This window comes from Opisthocomus hoazin, chromosome 9 (assembly GCF_030867145.1).
Source record: "Opisthocomus hoazin isolate bOpiHoa1 chromosome 9, bOpiHoa1.hap1, whole genome shotgun sequence".
Lineage (NCBI taxonomy): Eukaryota > Metazoa > Chordata > Aves > Opisthocomiformes > Opisthocomidae > Opisthocomus > Opisthocomus hoazin.
Window position 1 is genome coordinate 35,094,200 of NC_134422.1, and position 19,588 is coordinate 35,113,787.

Sequence of the window (19,588 nt, forward strand, 5' to 3'; positions counted from 1 at the left end):
TAGCCAGGGCCAGCCTGCGCAAAGGCAGGCATTACAACAGCTGATAAATCACTACGTATTATTTCACAGCACCTCACGGAAACAGTGCTTGTACTTTTGCCTACAGCAGCTGGCTATGAACCTCACACAGTCCATCTTAAGCGCTCCTCAGCCCAGAAAAGGCTGTGTTCTGGTACACACAGGTTACTGGAGGACAAAGACAAGACAACATGGAAATGCAGAAAACATCTTACAGCACGAGAACTAGAGGCACTATACCGACGACTCCCACTGTAAACGCTCTCGTCATACACAGATGCCTACAATTAAAAGACAGAGTCAGAACAGGACTGGCAGACCTAGTTTCTTGTTTCAGTCTGGAGCATTACAAATTCAGAAGGTGCAGCGTGAAGGACATCAGGGAATGAACAGTATGTGCAATGACAGGGACATGTGTCCTGTATGCAACCACAAGTAACATGCAGGTGAAGATCTAACACAACCTGAAGTCAGCGAGCTGGGAAACGCCATAAGGCACATGCGAAATCAGACACACACACCCCCAGTCCACCACGCCGTCATGCATTTCCACCCATTCTCCCAATTATCAATTCAATAGTTTATATTGCCTACCAACAAAACAGCTACATCAATTCTTAAGTTGTTCACATCTGTTTATCTTTCATTTCTGGTGCTGGCAAAATACGGGGAGAAACTCACACCTAATAAACTTCACTTACTAGTCAGTTTACTAAATTAATACAAAAGGAGGAAGATGCATATTCTAAGACTGGCTCCAGTTTAGCATATAAATATATGGCTCAGGAAACACAGGAGTAGCAAAAGTCTACCTTTCAGCTTTGAGAAAAAAATCTGAGATAAACTCATTTTAAACAAAACACTGGAATTTGGCTTCAACAATTTTTAAACAGATTTTTGTTAGTTGTTACACAACCAGAAAGAATTGATGTTGAGCCTCTCTGGTCTGCTCCCGCACGTAGCTAATGCACCAAAACGAAGAGAACTGTCCCCATCCAGAGAGAAGTCTGCGGCAGCATGACAACCCCACGAGCAGTGGTTGCACAGTTCCAGTGGAATAAAAGGACGGATCAGCAAATCCAGGTCTGTACAAACAGCATTGCACACATGCATTCAGATGGATCAGACACCAGAGTGTGAAATAAATGGACCCAACGGGAACGACAGAGGGAAGAGACAACATATGCATGGCTGAAGGTGAGTAGCTTAGGTGTTTGTGTTTCGAGCATTAGTACAACCAACCCTGTAACTTCTGGCTGGCAGGGCATCACTGTACAGCAAGGAGGGCTGAGGAAGACAACCACAAAACTTTTTTGCATAGAAAATGAAACAAAAGTAAAAAAGGTGCCTATGGCAGAATTAACCATCTTGACAAGAGACTAGGATTATTAAACTACAACAGAAGGAAAACCAGCACAGAGAATATTAGTCATCGGTACCATAGAAGCATTAGATCTCAACTCCCAAAGACTAAGAATACCAAGCAGACACATGCATTTCCTACAGGAAGGGAGGACACGACAGTACGCAAAAGCAAAACAGCATAATTTAATTTTAGGTTGTTAAGTTGTTATTGTCTCACACACATTTGTGCATGGCAGCCAGAAAGGGCGTTTCTCCTCACTTCAGCCAAAGTCAGAAGAAGAGCTACATACAGAGACAGAAGTCCCTTAAGTTACACATTTTAAGTGTTTCACACAGCTGTAAGTTCACCTCTTGTGTATTTTATTATTAAACAAAGATGCAGAAAAAACCCAAATAATTCAGGGCAAAATTACGAGTATTTAAGTCAGAGCACCACAGAACAAACGACGTCGCTGTCAGTAACCCTCATTCACCAGACGCAGCGGTTAAGTTCAGAGAGCCCGTACTGCGTCCGGCATCACGAGGTGCAGGAGATACTCCAGCAGTGGTCCCCAGCCCACAGACAACGTGCAGCTGCACGTCCCCCCGCTCACCACCTGCCGTGACCCCAGCGCCAGCCACCGCAAGGCACCAGGCAACGATGCCCTGGCACTGCTGCTGCCCGTCAGGCAGGGCAGGCTGCGGACCACTGCTCGAGCACTGCTTTGCCAGCGCCGGACCGGCCGAGCTCTGTCCACACGCGGCGGACAATCCAACCTCCTGGGTGATTTTGAAGCTTCAGCGATTTTCTTCTAGCAGTCTGTGAATTACTGGCTCGTAACATCATTTTATGCAGACTGGATTGTCTCAAGCTTGCTAGACTGACAAGGTCAGCAGAGAAGTTGCCTCAAATAGAATAGAGAGTTTCAGTTAATTAAGATTTCCCTTATTTTTCCAGACCAGTTGAGGCTCAAAGCAAAACAAAGTAAGTGTAGGAAAGGGAGAAGCAGCAAAGGAAAACTAATTGTGCTCATTTTAAAACAGCTCTCATTACTCACTCCAATCTTAAAAGGTCTGGTTTAGTTTCAGAATTTTTTTTTTTTTAAAACTCTTACTAAAAAATGAGCCACAGACACTCTTGACAATTGGGCCAAATTCATTCCTAAGTACAAGAGGTTGTATTATCCAAACGAAGTCAGAACGCATCCAGGCCAGGTAAAGCCAGACAGCAACAGACCCAATTTCCATTTTGGGAAGAAGGCTGAGATGTGGAAGCATAGCCGCTGTTGTGAAGACCCAGATCAGAGTAGTATGAAGCCTGCATCAATAACAAACAAAAAACCCCTTGAGAACTCAGCTTCATAACAGGAAGGACTTTCTAAATTCCTTTAAATGGGAAGCAAAACATAAATTAGGCGATTAACAAATAACAAGGATTCAAAGTGATCACAGACACAAATAGAAGAGATAACTGCATTAAGGAAACTGTATTAAGGATGTGAGGATGTACAAAAATTGTGTGCCTTTTCAATCTGTAAGGTAGAGGTTTTTATATAAACAAAAGGCTTCTCCTCTATCCCTACAGCATCTTATGCACAAAATACCCATTTGGTTTATTTCCCACTGAAAAGGCCTTAAACCCTCATGTTCCCTCCTCCCCTCTTGTAGCTATGACCCAAGGTGAGAGTATGCTGCAAGGACATGGTTTCTATGGGACTTCGAAGAAGACAGACCACATTTTCAGAAGCATGCATGCAGTTCTGGCACCTAAGTTTCATCTTAACTCCAGCTAAGTGAAGCTCTATTTACCAACATATTTCCAGCTTCTGTAAAACAGAACACACAACACCTGTATTACAAGATGCTGGAAAAGTTATCTTCCAAGCTCAAGTTTAGAACAAATGGCTGCATCACAGCTTCATACCTAAAAAAACCAGGCTCCTGCCTTAGAGGATTGATTTCTTTTCCTGTGCAGTTCCACTGCTGCAGACAATAGAGCTGACTGCCACTGCCCATCTAGCACTGGAAAAACATACTGGTCGGAGAGAAGGTCAGCTTCCTTCTGATTTGTTGAAGAGTTTATGCCTTAGAACCTAAACCCACAAGAGACGCAGGAGAAGGCATCAGGACAACTCTGCTGGGAGACAGAGAGCCAAGTCAGGGGCCAAAACTGCCGGGTGCGCCCAGCAGGAAAAGCGAGCAGCCCGCTGTCGGATACGGCAGGACTGAATGCAAAGAAAAGTTCTTCTGTAAGAAGTGAGACTGGATAAATTAAACACCAGTAGTGACTGACAACTCCAGTGGACTTCAAATCATCCTTACCCTCCAAAATACTACCTTATTTATCTAGCATGATATACAAGACCTCCATTTATTCCCCCCAGCACCTGTACTGGAGTGTAGGATGCCAGCCCAGCTTTCCTGCTGTCGTGTATTATCTGGGGGCATTTCTGCCACACAAACGCTTCAACACAAAGCCGGCACGCAGGGCTTGCCAGGGTGCAGGAAGGCTGACAGCAGTGGGATATTTATAAGAGTGGAACTCAGTATTTTGGCTTCCCAAAAGCACTAGCAACAACATATTATGAACAACTCAAGTTGTTATAAACAGCTGTGTCTAACATGGAAAGATATTTAAATTTGCAAATCAAGGTCTGTTTTCAATACTGACTGGAAATCCACGTCTAAGATACTACGCATCTCATAGAGCCAAAGGAGTCAAGAAAAATACAGCCATACTAGGAAGACTCTCTATTCTCCTCATTTTCAGAAAAATGGCAGCCTAAAAATACACCTAAAAAGTGACAAAATAGTTGCTCTGCTGTGCCAGGGCCAGATGCAGCCCGAAGCCAAGCAGGCAGGCTATGAAGCCTCATGGGGAAGGCCTGAGCAGTCTGCCACAGCCAGCGTGCAGGGCCCAGGGAGGACATGCCACCTCCCCGCATCCCCATCCTCGTGAAACGACTTCTGTGCTCACCCAGCCTCCTGTAACTAGCCCTGCCACAACATGCAAGTTCGAAAGGTATTCTCAAAGCCTCCCAGGCACTGTTCAGATTCCTTATTTTCCCACAGGTGCGCGCATGCTGGTGAGAATCGTTGCTCTTAAAGAGCTCCACACCTCTCCCTTCTTTCCTATACTCCAGAGCTCTCCTTTCCCAGCCATTCTCCAACACCCTGCTTCTCCAGACATTTCTTACTGGGCTCTAGACAATCCAGATACCCTGCTTTCAGTAGTCAGAAATTACTCAGCTTTCTTACAAGGCCTAACTAATCCTTGCATCATCACTATAAATCATGTGGGTGTTAACTCCATTTACAAACGAGGGAGATTTGCACCAAATTAAACATGTTTGTTCTTGACACTGGACTTCTGTCACTGCAGGCAAACAGATCTGTGGATAAGACAACACCCACAGGTCTATACTGAGGATAAATCATTGTCCAACCTCCCCCCATTCCCCCCAAACTCCAAAACATCAACAAAACTTTCTGCCTCATTTTTCATGAATGCCCATAAGACTGAAGTCTTCACTGAAGTCTGAACACACTGAACTGAGATTAAAGAAATTACTTTCATTCCCACCGAGAGTTTGTAATCTGCATGTGGACTACCCAGGCACGCTGCATGACTCATATTTAAGGAATCAACCTGTGATACTGCAATTACAGGGTACAAAGGCTGATCTCCATGTGGACATCGCTCCATTTTATGACTTAAAATTGGACACCTATTTTGGAAACAAATTATCAGTAGACTGATCAATTCCTTGCCGACCTGAAGAATTTGCCTCCTTAGTTTTTCATTGTCACTTTGACAATCTTTACGGTTAGGTTTGGGGTTGTTGCAGAGAGTACTCCTAAAGGTGAATGCCAGCCAAACTGGTATCAACTGGTTTTGGAGTTTCAGCTATTCTAAGTTACCCTCCAACTTTCCTGCCCCTTCTAAGTAACAATTAATCTGGATTACAGTTAGTAATGAAAACTGCAAGGAACTAATGATGTTGCTGTAATTATGCTCTATATAGACTAAACCTCCATGCTGTAAACCCTAATACCAAGATGATTTTAAATCATTTAAATAGAAAACAAACAACTTCCTTTTCCCTGGATGACTTTCTTACAGATGTTTTGCTCTTCCTGCAGTTCTTGGAGCTCTGGAGTATGTCACTAAGGAGTCAGAACATGATTTGTCATAAGGTCTACATAACAGAGTTCCTTGAACTTGTCAAATGGCTCAGCAAGAGTACCAACAATAGGCCATACTTTTTTCTTAACAGTTTAAGCAACGGTATTTCATTTTCCTTTACCCACATATACAAGCTAAATGCAAAAATCATATGGAAGCAACAATTTAAAATGGATATAAAATATAAGGTCCCATTTCACTACTTATACAAGCGCCTGCTTAACTTCATGCTTAAAGTAACTCTCTCAACTCTATTTGATGTTTACCACATATTACTCAAACACTTAGCTAAATGGAGTCTTAAAAGTAGTTTATTCTTCCCTAAACAGAGAGCTTTAGTCTGCATACCACTAAATTTCTTCAGAAGTCTTGATAGCATAAAGATAAGAGGCTCTGAGCTTTCGTCTGCCTCTTAAAATAAAGGGAAGGAAAAAAACCCTTAAACAGTTCCCCTCCTTGCCCCCCAAAGAGGCTTTGCTTAAGACAATACCTTTACATAATTTAAATAAAGCCAAATATTTAACAAAGCAGGACAACAAATTCCTATAATTGGCACAAAACACTTCTGCTGGAACAGAAGGGAACACTGTGACCCACATACACACAATGAAGTTAATTATTAAGCCTTTTTTTGACAGTAATATTTCTAGAAAAAAAAGCACATGAATGGTAAGTAGCTAGGCAATAACACTTGCACCGGCTGTTCACCTCTGTGGGAGTTTCCAGAAATCTTAGGTTACAGTTTATGAAGCAGGGGAAAAAAAATTTAGTTAAGAAAACCTCAAATATACAGCATACATTTGGGGAAAATTCAAAATCCAAAGTCTAGTTTACACATGCAAATTTCAAGACATGGACTAAATTCCAGGTGAAGACTGGGAGTTTCAGTGTTAGAGCATGATGTGAACACGCTGCACAAGTTGGAAAACAATCGTTCCGTTGTCCAGCAGATGGGAATCCTCCGTGCCAGATTCTGCCAAAGTATTTCTTGTCACAATTTAACTTCTACCCAATTTTGTTCACAAGTTAAGCAGTTCCGGCTTCCAGCTTCTTCTCATACCAAATCTGGAGACTTCCCTTCCCACTTATGGTCTAGTTTTTTTATATGTACATTTTTTAATCAGCTTATTGCTGCACCTCCGCGTCTGACAAACTGCAAAACCCACAATGTGCAAGACAGGAAAAACCTGCTTTACCACAGAAAAGAATTTTCTAATTAGCTTTAATCCCATTAAATAGAGCAACAGATTTTATAGCAATACAAATCATCTACTAACCCTGCTAGATTTTCTACTCCGGGATGATCCATGCACATCTTCCTCATAACCATTGGTCTGTTACAGAAGGAAAGGAAAAAGAAAACAAAGGAGAGAAAAAAATTTACACAGACCCAGACTGGATTTTTTTAGCAGAAGTCATCACTTATGACAAGCAAAGGCAGAGTCAGAACTTTTCAAAGATACACCAGGAACAGAAGTGCAGGATTAGGTCATGATTTCAAACATGAGGACATTAACATTCGAGTGTCTATCAGAACCTGTATACCAGCCAAAAATGTCAAGGATACTGTTACTTGCCTTTTTTGACCCCTTTTTTTCTTGTTAAGAAACACTTTTGCTTCCCCTATTATTACTGCACTATAGCACCTGTCTCTTCAAACACTCTGAAGGGAATACAGGACAAAAAGGGGATACTAGGGATGAGAGACTACAATAAAGGAAATTTATCACTGTAGTTACTTCTACCTCTGGCAGCTAAGCAATTAAAGAGCAGCAAAATATAGCAAAATAATTTAGTTCTAAGTCTATATTTGAGAAATTCAGTTTAGTAAACATCTAATGCTGTATGAAGTATCTTTTAGCTTTCCCCAATTACATCAAAATTAAACCCAGACAGTGACCATCTGCCACATCCCAGCATTTTGTGCGGCAGGCCAACAACTAGTAAGAGATTTTACTTGGTTCCGCTGTCCTCCATCATGCTCGGTAGCCTGCATTGTCATCATCAAAATGTTTTCTCTCAAGGAAAAAAAACAAACAGGCTCCGAACGCGCATTTCACAAGCAGGGTGAGATGCTTCAAGTCCCTAAGGCAGCAGAGTCAGGAATAAAATAAAACGATCACTACAATGCAGTTTTTAGTCTGGAAACATGATGTTGAAGAAAAGAGGACAGACCCAAAAGAGACCTCAGTCGATACTCTGAAAAGGTCAGATTGCTCAAGCAATTCACTATTCTGGCACCACTTCACAACGAGGCCTGGCTTAACATAGAAAATGAGGAAGCACTCTGTGTATCTGGGGTGTTATTTAGTGGAAATTTAATTAGAATTTCTATGTAAATTAAGTTTTGAAGTCCAAGTTTTAATGCATTTCCAAAATGAAAATCCACTAAACTCTATCTGAATTGATTTCCAAGCAAAATATTTATCATATAAGTGGCTTCCATGAAAAATAAACAAATTAACTTAGAAACCAGTTTAGACCCAAGCTGGTAAAGCAAATTCTGGGAAAAGCTTAGATTCTCTACTGAAATGCAGTATTATGACCACAAACAGAGGATCAATATCCAGCTTCTTTTTTGAAGAACTGATTTGAAATAACGCTGTAGCCTTCTCATACAGGTTGGCTTCTTCCTAGTTTTTACTAGGTGTGTTTTTTTCGGGTTCCATGAATTTCTCTAACACTTTCCCGAAGAATAGTTAAAATGATTCTTTGGCAACTGAAGCCAATACTGCAGCTGCAACCTCAACCATGCAGACCCACCACCTCCACTGTCCCTTTCGTTACCACGCTGAGGAACTGTTTGCCTTTTTTCAGCAATGCAATATTGACTAAATGCAACCTCAGATCGTTATCTGAACCATTCCTGTGCAGAATTCCTTACTTTGTAGTAGTGTATTTCATTTTTCCCAAATGTGGTATTCCTCATTTATCTTTACTACTGCTCAGTTTTAGCAAGTTGTCTCCTATTTATTATCAGTATTTTTCTTCTAACCTCACGTGAAACCTCGTTTGCTCCCTGCACTTAGATGACTACGCAATATAAACTCCTGCAGAACTGGTTTCCCCTCTAAAAACAGATGATTATGTCCATTTATACTTGCAACACTTTTTACCTTAGACTGTGGCTAATGCTGCTGCTTCAGGCTTCTTTCTCAATCCCACACCCCACTTCCACTTCTCAGAAAATTCTCTGCTGTTTTCCAGTCTACTGAAGAACCCCAGTGCAGCCTGGCAACGTCCTTCTGAGATGAGCAGCCTTCCATCCACAGCAGCAGTACACCACCCAGCCCTCTCTCATGTACTCTTTCACTCCCTGGAATCACTCCTCATGAGATTCAGCTAAAATCCTGACTGTGTGAAAGCACCTTAATCTTTACTTTCAATCCAGGTTTGGCTTTGCATTGCTCTAGGTAGTGTCCTATTTGTACAGGTGCTAGTAAGGCACAGAACTATACAGAACCATCTTTATGAAAGGGTGGAGCCTTTACTACATACGTATTCTAACTACCTTTATGGAAAGGTACAGCCTTTACTACATGTATATTCTATCAATATTACCTATTTCTGTGTAACGTTAAAGCTCAAGTTAGGTTTTGAGTTTTTCAAGATGCCCTTGAGGTACCACACTGACCTAAGTGTTTGGATTACGACACGTTTTGCAGATGAAGCGATACTCACTATTCTTCGAGACCCAAGAAGTCCCCATAGCTACACCGTATCCTGGACATTAGGCTGGTGAGCTCTTAACAGCCAACAGGCTTGCACATATTCTCTCGTCCTATCACAGTGGTTTTGTATGCAAAAACCTCTCTGAAACAGTTGCTCAAGATACATACTGCTTTGGAGTAGTTCTTCTTTTTGGTCCTCTCATTCTCTAATCCAGCCTGCAGTGAGATTAAGAACGCAGGATGAAAAGATCACTGAGTTTATGTGCACCCATCCATAGCTAGGCATGCATATCAACATGCAGAAACATCAGTTCAATTTTCCTCCAGCTCTACACAACATGGCTCAGTAAGCACACATGAAAAAAAAAAATCAAATCTCAAAGTCAAACGACCAGTTATTAAAGAATATTGTTAAAAGTGATGATAGTGCTGTTAAATTTAGTACCCACAGTTAATATAATTCATGCTTGCTGGGTTAAGTCAATTAAAAGAGCTACCAGCTGTCTATACTTACTACATCAATACATCCATGCAAAATCCAAATGTGTTTGAACTATTTCTGTATATAGGTCACTCAGATACATTGCATTCCTCATTTGAAACAGCACAGGGAAGGGAGGAGAGGGAAAAAGCTAGAGAGTCTGCAAAACTGCTCTCTGCAGTCTGCTTTCTGCAGAAACTGAGACACCTCTATGCAAGAGAGCACTGCTAACAGTGCAAGGAAGTTTTTTAAACTGAGCTTAAAGTCTCAATCCTCATTCTCCCTTCCATTCCCTTTCTATTCTTCCAAGAGTCTGCTTTATCTCAACGTGTTCAATCCAAATACTTACTCTCATCTTATTACCTACAGAGTTTGATTTTATCCTCCAAAGCAAAGGTAACAGCTTGATACGCCAGCTGCAGCTTTGGTAGGCAGCATATTTGTCCTGTCACCTTTGCTAGATCTATTCAGAGTGAGTTTGTGAGAGTTTTATTCCTTTCCGGATTTACGCTGAAATCAAACCAGAAATACCTGGCCAAACAATGGACTGACTGTAACAGAGAAAGTCTGTTAGGGGAAATAAAAGCTATTCTGCTCTGTCCAACGGTAACTACTAAACTAGATCTAGCTTAGCTGTCTCTCATCATTCAGCGCTTTTCATGCTAGCTGCGTCAGAGTAGTAGGCGAGGGAAGCAGCATCTTTACGTCAGAGACCACGAACTGCCTCAGGATCATTTTAGAACATCTCTTATCTCAGATCAGCTATCACAATTAATGTTAATTTCTTCTTCACAATTAGTTTTTAACACACACTGCAACTTGCAGACTATTCTCACCACTGGGTAGGTGTTGGCATATTCCAAATGAGACTGTCAAGGCATGAAAGGAAAGAAAAATCAGAATACAAAGGAAAACGCTGAACCAAGTTACAGCAATCAAAACAATCCCCCCAAACAAACCAAGCAACCAAATAAAAAGACCCAAACATGCACAGACATGTAAATCCCAACTGAAGAACTGTAGTAATGCAGGACTTCTTGCACAAAGCCAAAAGTCAGGAACTCTGGAGCAAACAAAACAAGAAAAACGTAAACACTCCATCACGAGTGATTTATAACACATCAATATTTTACACTGGATGGTCTCAGATTAGAGATAGCCAGCTGAGAAGTGGGAGAACAAGGACATTTGGCAGTAGAAGAGAGTGAAGAAAGCCTTGAGTGTCTTGACGAACACAGGACTATGTTACTGAGCTTCCATTGGAAAAACCACGTGATAAAGAACCAAGCTTGCACAACTTCTGAAACAGGAGAGGCAGGGCATTTTTGATGGGTTCAAGGTGAGCCAACAGAAAAGCTATTAAAAGATGCCCCTTCACCACTGCTGAAGGTCTGCTGGCAAGAGGTGGAGATACACTCAAGCTAGCATTGTATCAACACACTAGGCCACTGTTTATAGTACAGTCACAGCTGTGGACCTTAAATCAATTTGCTACCATGGTCTAATCAACATCTCAGGTGGTTTTGCAGTCCATGTTGATGGTTGCTAGGCCGGAAGCATCCAGGCCAGCTCCCCAGAAGCCAGTTCAGCAGATCTCTGGTGCCTGCAGTTCAGACATCTACTTACGAAATAATCCAGGAGAAAATCCAGAATAAAACTCACACAGACTAGTAGGGTGGTAAAGTTTTAGGGAGAAATACATTTCTGACATTGGCTCACTTCATTGAAAACTTTCTGTACAGAAAAGAAGCACAGCTTCCACAAGTAAGCCTCTAAGGCCAGCAACTCATCACTGTGCAGTGAGTCTGAGCACTGAAGATGCAAGATCCATTTTCAGTAAATGAAAGTCTTGTAGACCAATTACAACAGCATCCCACAACTATGGAAAGAGCCTTCAAATACCAAAAAAGAGTATACAGAATTCTGACTAGTTTTATAAACCCTTGGGGGACACAAGGCAAGTTTTTTTTGTGTTTTCTTCATGCTAAAATAGCTCAGAAGCCAAACTGTGAACTCTGGACCTCAGAGGTACTTTTTGCTTGGTCGTAGTTCATTTTTTTGCTTTGCTGTTTTGGACACACGCAGCAGCAACTAAACCTTCACAAATAGTCAGATACAGCTAAACTATTAAAATCATCTACTGTAAACCCGCATTAGGAAAGTTATCAATGGTCAATTCATTGCGAGTAAAACAACTCAAAGCCATATAAGGGTGAACTTCAGTTCAGAAGAGCAAACCTGCACATTTACTTTCTTCTACAGTCCCAGCGACACTCGGCTCAGGGAAGGAAGCTCTGTCAAAACTCTTTTCCTGTGCATGCCCAAGTGTCAGCTTGCATAAGAACATTCACCAAATGCTACTTTACGAGGAGAGGGGGGAGTCTGTGCAACATCAGTGGAAATACCAGGGTGAAGAGTTTCAACCAGATCCTTCTGTTAGAAAAGGGCATTCTTTGCACAAGTATTAAGTATTTATGGGCCACCGCGTAAACCAGCTGCAGATCGTTGTTCGCCAGACCAGCAGTGGTTATCGAAGCCTGAAGGCATGCTGGCAGCCCAGAGACTGGCTGCTCTGGGGAAAAAAAAGTCAGGAAAGCTTCTTCTCAAGGGACGGTTGGGAAACAGAATGCAAGGCTTCTGGCGTTTAAGTATGTAACAGTAAAATGTGGAACATATTACAAAAACACGTCAAAAGGAATCAGTAGTGCATTTCCATGAACAAAAGGTGTTTCAGATGAACAACGCTCCCGCTCTATGTACAGTGCCAGTGTGCTTGCAACTTGCCATATCAAGGGGCACGCAATTATAGCCATGGTTAAACGACCTATTTGTATTGTAATCCCCTTCTAAATAGAAAGAATTGACTTTTTAACTTCTCTACAGATTTTTTCCCCTCCAAAAAACACTTCCATAAACATGTCCAAATTTAACTCCAAGTAAAATAAACATCAGTTTTCACATTCAGCTGTGAAGATAAGCTTCTCTTCATTGAATCTTTGGAGTTTTAAGGCATCTTCTAGCTTGGAAAAACAATTTAATAAGTTTGCAATCTTATAAACTTTAACAGCACTTCATAAGTAGTAATAAAGATTTCACTAAAAAGGGAACAAGGCAATATTTAATTTCAAGTACATCTTGTGCTATCTAGTGAGCTACATCAGGAATCATTGAGCAGGCTCTGCAGTAGTAATCTTACTTTTTTTTCATCTTCCAGAACTCTTCTACAGGCATATGAGCTGTTTCACTCAATCCTGTTCTTTGGGGGACACTTTGTCAGGAAAAAAAGGTAGTTCTAGCCTAGGTAATTATTAGCAAGTTTAAGGAGAAAAAAAAGTAATTTTATGACATGAAATCTCCAAAGAAGCCAGAAACCAAGGATTACAAATAAATATCTTGCTATAAATAATAAAGGTCTTGCTTGTTCTGTAGAATTATAACTGATCGTCCAGCTTATCAGTAGCACTAGTTACACGGTTAAGGAAGGAACAACATCAGTAGAAGAACAAGTTATTCTCAAACACAACCGTTTTAGCCACAAATGACTCTGTAACATAAACTAGTCACAACTGATTCAAGTTCAGGACTGCTGAGAGCTTCCTCCACAGTGCTGCTACAGATTGTTTCAGTTTTGTGGTTAGCTGAATACTTCTCCGTAGCTCTCGGAAGCAGTGTGCTCCAACCGCCTTCTGCAGACATTCAACACAAGCTGAGACAACAGCATTAGCTATTCACATCTACACTGCTTAAACTATCTTCATAATTACAAGAGCTGATTATGTCTGTGCTAGAGAGGAGTTCATTTGTACCCCTCTATATTATCTGGACAAATACTGCATGTGTATCTTGAGTAAAAACTATCTGAACTTTTTCTACAGATCAGTACTAGTGCACAGCAGCACTCTGTGCCCTATTAATTCCTCCAGCCATCAAACTCAAGTCTGCAGATGATTTTCAAGTATCTCTAATGCAGTTTTGAGGAGAGCATTCACCTGCAATTCCAAAGCGGTTAAGACTTCTTTCCACTGATAATTTGCTTTTGGTTTCCTGAGCCAATAGACATTGACCACAGAGTAAGCTAGCACTTCCCAAATTCTCAGTATCAATAACAAAACTGAGGAGCTTACAAGGTCCATACAAGAAATAGCTGCATATACCAGTGTTTTGGCCAAGTACTTCCTACAACAGTAACAGTGAACAGCATTTACCAGAAAGGTTTCTACAAGTCACTTTCTCCACTGGTGTTCCTGCACAGTGCATACAAATCTGACAATTCTCTTGGCTGAAAGAATTATTGAACTACATGTGCTCAAAAAAAAAAAACAAAACAAAAAAACCCCCACCAAACCCCCCCACATGCCTTGGACATGGAACATATCAAGACCTTGGAAGGACGATGTTACTAGAGTACTATAACCAGTCTGGTGGTACAGCGGGACAGCAACATTGGTACACACACATGCACACTTAAATTGTATAATTTACCAACCCTCAGGCTTCCACGGCTACCCACTGACATGCGCTCATCTTCATCTGAAGCCTACCAAAAGAAAGTATAAAAACAAGAAAACAATGAAAAAAACAGAAGTAACAGGTAGTGAGGTAAATGCTGATGATTTTGATGGAACAGAAAGACATACAAAATAAACGTCTTTAAAAAAGAATCGCATTAAAACTATAAACAGGAAGCAAATTAAACCATACCCTGCCCAAGAAACACTGTCAAGCATTTTACTACAGGATGAATGAAAAGCTTGGTCCAGTGTTCCCTGTTCGTGGTCCCTGCTCTGAATAAACGAACATTAAACACTCCAAGCAGGTTCTTTCCCCACTTTCCACCCCCTGCCCCCCTTGATCCTTGCACATTTGCAAAAGCTCCCCCAGAGTGACTGGGGAGAGGGCAGAAACATCAGGAAGTGGCTTTGGGGTTTTCACTTGGCTGGGGCGGGGGGAAAGCTTGTTTTGTTTTTTCTGTTAGAAAGGAACTGCCTTCTACGCGCCTGCTTTCTTAATTTGAAATGTCCAGCTAAAAAGAGAAAGCAAAAGTAGATACTAACCGAGGCATTTCTTCGGGCTCTACGGGAATAACGCTCACTGTCTTCCTACCAAGGCAGCAGAGAAAAAACAAAGAGTGAAGCGTTGAAAGGACAGATACACCAACGGAGCGCTTTCAGAAAGACACACCGAACTTCAGCAATGTTTAAGAGTCAGTAAGGTTAAGTCATATAATGGAAGGTGACAACTTGTCAAGTGAGAAACACCTTTTTTTCCCCCCTCATCTGTGACCCCACCCTTCTTCCCCTCTGTTTTATTCTGCTACACATTTCGTTACTTTTGAAAAAAACTGTACACAGCAATGTCTTCATTTTTATCTCAAAAATGTCTGAAGTGTATCTCTCTGCATCTGGGAATCAGTATACTTACAGCGCTTTTGTAATTAAACGTTCCAGTTTGCAGTCCTTCAAAATAAATCTCAGAAATCTTCTAATTGAAATAACGTGGCAGGGCAATGGTGTCTCTCTAGTGAGTATCCCAGAGGGGCACAGAGTGGCCCCTTCTTCCAGAACAAAACCATCTGTGCTCTGCTTACAGCCCCTGCGACACACAGCACTGCAGCCTTTTGCAGGTCAGAGGCTGTGCGAACGCTGGAAAGGCTGTCTTATGTATTACATTTCAACAAACTGATTTTACCAAACTGAGTTTACATCGAATTTAAAAACAGTGACAGAAAACTGGGGGGGGGGGGGGGGGGGGAGGTTTCAACATTGTAGTTAATGGTTCTCACAGGTGGACTGACTTTGAAGCAAGGGAACTGCTAGTAAGGTGGAGCTAAGCTCACCAAGCAAGGATTTGAAGAGACTTCATAGCTTATCCATGAGACTGGAGCATCTTGGCTGGATGTTTGGTCCATACAGCAGAAGGCTTTCAAGAAGGCACAGAGCAAACTAGCATTATGCTGATTAGTTATCAACGGCCAAGGAAGGCAGGGAGTTTGAAAAGTTATCTTCCATGCTGGAAGTCAGCTGTTCAGTTTTACCCTTTTCAGTGTGCTCTACCTAGCTTGAAGGGCAAGGCCACAAACAACAGTTTTCACCTGGCATCACTGGCAAGCTCCTGAAGTGACTTCTGTCTGGAAGACATTTGAAGCCAAAGTCTTCCAGCCCTTTAGCAACTTCTTCACCTTACGTTATGCGTGTTAAAACAGGCAGATGTTGGTAATGGCACAGACCCTATCTGGTACCAACTTCAGCGGCTTAGCAAATAGTAAAATTCAGGACGTTGCATTATCAGAAAAAGTGAGCATTGCCATAGTAGCAGTAATAATTCATCCAAAGGTAACTGAAGAAACATGGATAAAACTTGCACAAAGTTTAACTGAGGACAGATTTCAGAAGACTCAGATTGTAACAAAATCCACAAGAAGTAAAATGACTACATGTATCACCAGTGGCTTTAGCAGGTCTACATGCTAAGCTAATCTTCAGGTGATAGGGTGGAGACAGGTCTGCAGAAAGAGATGGCTCTAACCAAACCCTTGCCAGTTTTAAGCTGATCAAAATCCACATTTCAGGTATTGACGTGGACTGCATTAATCCTTGCAATAAGAGTAGAAGTCTCATTTCCAATACACGAAAGTACCTGCTTTGTGGGATTTCAAACTCTATGAACTATACAAAAATTCAACACATGAAACAACACCATGTTGTTTAGCTACGTTGATCAAGGCCTACCATCCATTGCTCGATGTCTCCCCATTTAGTATCCAGACCATAATATTTCTACAGACAGAAAAGGGAAAAAAACAGAATTTAGATGAGAAAGGCAAACACAGAACATTTAGACATGCACTGCCAGGTTTCGGCCGAGTCACACAGCTCCACACACACAAACATGCTGGGAAAAGCTGCGCCGAGTGCCACCAGACATCCCTGCAGCACGTGCCCAGGAAAAGCCACCCGGTGAGGGGAAAGGGGTGCTTGGGGTACAGCCAGGGTACTCGACAGCTTCTTTCTCAGCAGTGCAGAATAACAGTGCTGGGGGGATTGGAGCAAGGAGCATAATGAGTCTTGAATTCCTGACCCATTTCAGTCAAGACTCATTACAAGAGATCCAAACAGAACACTTTCAGGATGAAAAATGCTGTCAAATCATGTTTACTGTACAGATCTGTCAAACGGGGAAGCCAAATTGAATACAATACAAGTAATGTCTGTGCATTCTTATTCACTGTGTTCAGAGCTTGCCAGAGCACAAGGCTTTCTGCCTACGCTACAACCATCTTGACAGTGGTGGTATCACCGCTGCGGACAGTAGAGGAACCTCTAGGCCATGTTTCACCAATGCAGCCAAGACTGGAAAGCTCTCTGCATTTCACTACCAAACACCATGCATTTTCTTAGCAGACTGTCCCTTTTGAACCATTTCTCAGTTCATATGTTCTTCTCAGGACATTGCGAACTTCCCTGAGCTGAACTTGCATTTCTACCAGACAGCAAATTTTTCAAAGATCGACAGTTTTAGCAGGACTTTTCTTCCTCCCCAGACACGCGCTTCAAACCCAGTCTCAGGAAGTCTGCATTTATAATGGTTACCATAACATTCCTGTGCAAAGAAAAATCACTGGCCTAAAGCACAGTAATTGGAAAAATGGAAATTCTGCTTAAGGAAGCATAATAGGTATTCCACAAAAACTTGGATTATGTGCTTCGAGGTTCACGTATTTGTGGAAAAAACAAGCATGTACTTGCCAGCTTTTCTAGAGGCTTGAGGAGGCAGGAGTATCAACAGTCAAAACCTTGGCTAATGATCAAAAGAAAATCAGAAACCTGTTCTGTATGATGCTCTGCATTTAGCACTCGCTCAATGGTATTAATGTAATTTTACTTTCACCGTTAAAAACCTCATTCACTATTTATTAATAAACTAGAACAAACAGCTATGTGTTCTTTGATACTGTATCAGTTTATTCCCACTTAAGAGTTCTTCCTCATTAAACAACAGAACTACTTGCATGTTAAGGTCATCTTCATTTTAATCTTAATAGCGCTGAAGAGAAGAAAGTCCGTTATAAAGTAGAATAGGCAGCAGGGTGCTCAATTACAGATTCTGGGCAGCCCGAACTGTAGAAGGACCTATAAATGCTATTGGTTTAGGGGTCAAATTGGGAAAAGGCAGGAGCTCACAGCAATCCCATTTACTTGGGAAAAAATATTAGAAAACTAAGTTTTTAGGCCAGTGATTTGAAAACAGGAAATAAATGCACTGCATTGCAGTTTTAAATAGTATGCAAACATCTCTCTGGAACAAGGAAAAAGAGACAACAGTTCAACAAGGTCTTTAACCACATCCCTATGAGAACAGGGAAGTATTCTCCCCTGCTTTCCCTACAAAGCATCTTACTGTGTGCTCAAACACATCTAATACCCCGACACAATGCCTAGCCAGACTGCACACGTGAAACTTCTCCCCTAAACTACATGAAATTAGAGTGTGTGACATGAACCTTTGTTTGTTCAAGCACTACACACTTCCTCACAAGTGCTCAGACTAGTTACTACCAGGCAGAAGCATAACACATAAAACTGAAATTTGTAACAGGCTGTTTTATATACATCACATCCTGACAACGACCCCTGAACATGAACTCCAGCTGGTCAGGATTGCGTACATCATCAGAACCTACAGATTATATGCTTTGTAGTAAATCAGGTCAGGCAAAGCCTTATTCAGGGCTTCCCCCTGTTGCCTCCCCCCCCCCCCGAAATGTATAACATTTTCTAACACAAGAAATCGATTTAGAAAAGACACTGTGAAAATGGAGATTCCTTTCTCACAGGTAGGAAGGATCCATAAACATGCTAATAATGTTTGTGAGGTCTGCTTTTCCTGCCCTCTGTTCTCTTTACTTTCTGACACAGGCTTCTGAACTCAGTTTTGCATAAGGGGAGATGAGGAAATACCCCTTAAAAGGCTTATTATGTCACAAGTTCAGTTACACTTACAGTCTTATCCTCCACCTCTTAAAATTACATAGCTACATGTTTAATATCCCGAAAAGCAAAAAGTTAATGAATGGCACTGCCTTGGGACTATTTTTCAGTTACAATCTTTTAATCGGCACATCTCACACCGGACTGAACCAGCAGCATTTGCAGTCTCAGATATTTTGCCACTTCTCATTTCTTTCTCTACTCCAACTATCCTGTTCTGCCCCGAGGGGCCTGGTTTGAATGGCCACATGGGTTAAAGGAAGAAATAGTGTGTATTCATTCATTTGGTTTGTTGTCAGTGGCCTCTGCCAGACTCAAGTTCCCTTTACCCTGAAAAGTGATATTACAACTAAATAATTAATGACATTAATACCACTGAGCGAGAATTCCAGATCAGATTTGCTCACTAAGAGACAGTGAAACTGCTAGACTTGCAAACCCACCACGGGATGTTGCAGGGCTAACCCACTTATCTTCTCATCCACATCAGGACACCAACAGTAAACAACCTCCTTGTCTCCCACAGGGCTGCATTTTTACCACAAGATGAAATTAGTTCCTATAAAGGAGACTGATAACGAGACTGTTGATCCATGGGCAGATGTTAATTTGAGTCACTCAGTACGTAGTCAACTCCACGCATAAAAACAAGAGTAAGATATAATTGTTGTGAAATTGATGGGGTCAGGATTACATACCAGAGCACATGATTTGAGTAGCTATTTTCACATACGTGTGCACTTAAAGAGGAGAACAGCATTTCCGAGAAGCACACGCACTGCTAGGTCAAGCGAGTAAAACATGCAGTTAAGGCAGCTGGAGTGCCAGAACAAAATAAACAGGCAGAGGGTTTAGGAGACATTTATCATTCAGCAAGCAATGAAAATATCTCTGAAAAAAA

At 41.5% G+C, this 19,588-nt stretch overlaps 1 protein-coding gene across 18 annotated transcripts in view; it reads right to left on the bottom strand.

The window, feature by feature from the left end:
* LRRFIP1 (LRR binding FLII interacting protein 1) overlaps positions 1–19,588 on the bottom strand; it is a 116,124-nt gene that overhangs the window by 39,583 nt on the left and 56,953 nt on the right. For 6 of the 18 annotated variants that reach the window (XM_075431156.1, XM_075431158.1, XM_075431144.1 and 3 more), the window contains exons 4-11: positions 16,429–16,476; positions 14,755–14,799; positions 14,187–14,237; positions 10,537–10,569; positions 9,388–9,435; positions 6,826–6,882; positions 2,600–2,680; positions 234–299 (exon numbers count right to left, since the gene is read on the bottom strand). The exons of 4 other annotated variants lie outside the window; for them this stretch is intronic. In XM_075431156.1, the coding sequence (XP_075287271.1) occupies positions 234–299; positions 2,600–2,680; positions 6,826–6,882; positions 9,388–9,435; positions 10,537–10,569; positions 14,187–14,237; positions 14,755–14,799; positions 16,429–16,476 (429 nt within the window). The remainder of the gene's footprint in view (positions 1–233; positions 300–2,599; positions 2,681–6,825; positions 6,883–9,387; positions 9,436–10,536; positions 10,570–14,186; positions 14,238–14,754; positions 14,800–16,428; positions 16,477–19,588) is intronic. 8 more of the 18 variants (XM_075431154.1, XM_075431153.1, XM_075431150.1 and 5 more) reach the window with 3 other exon arrangements.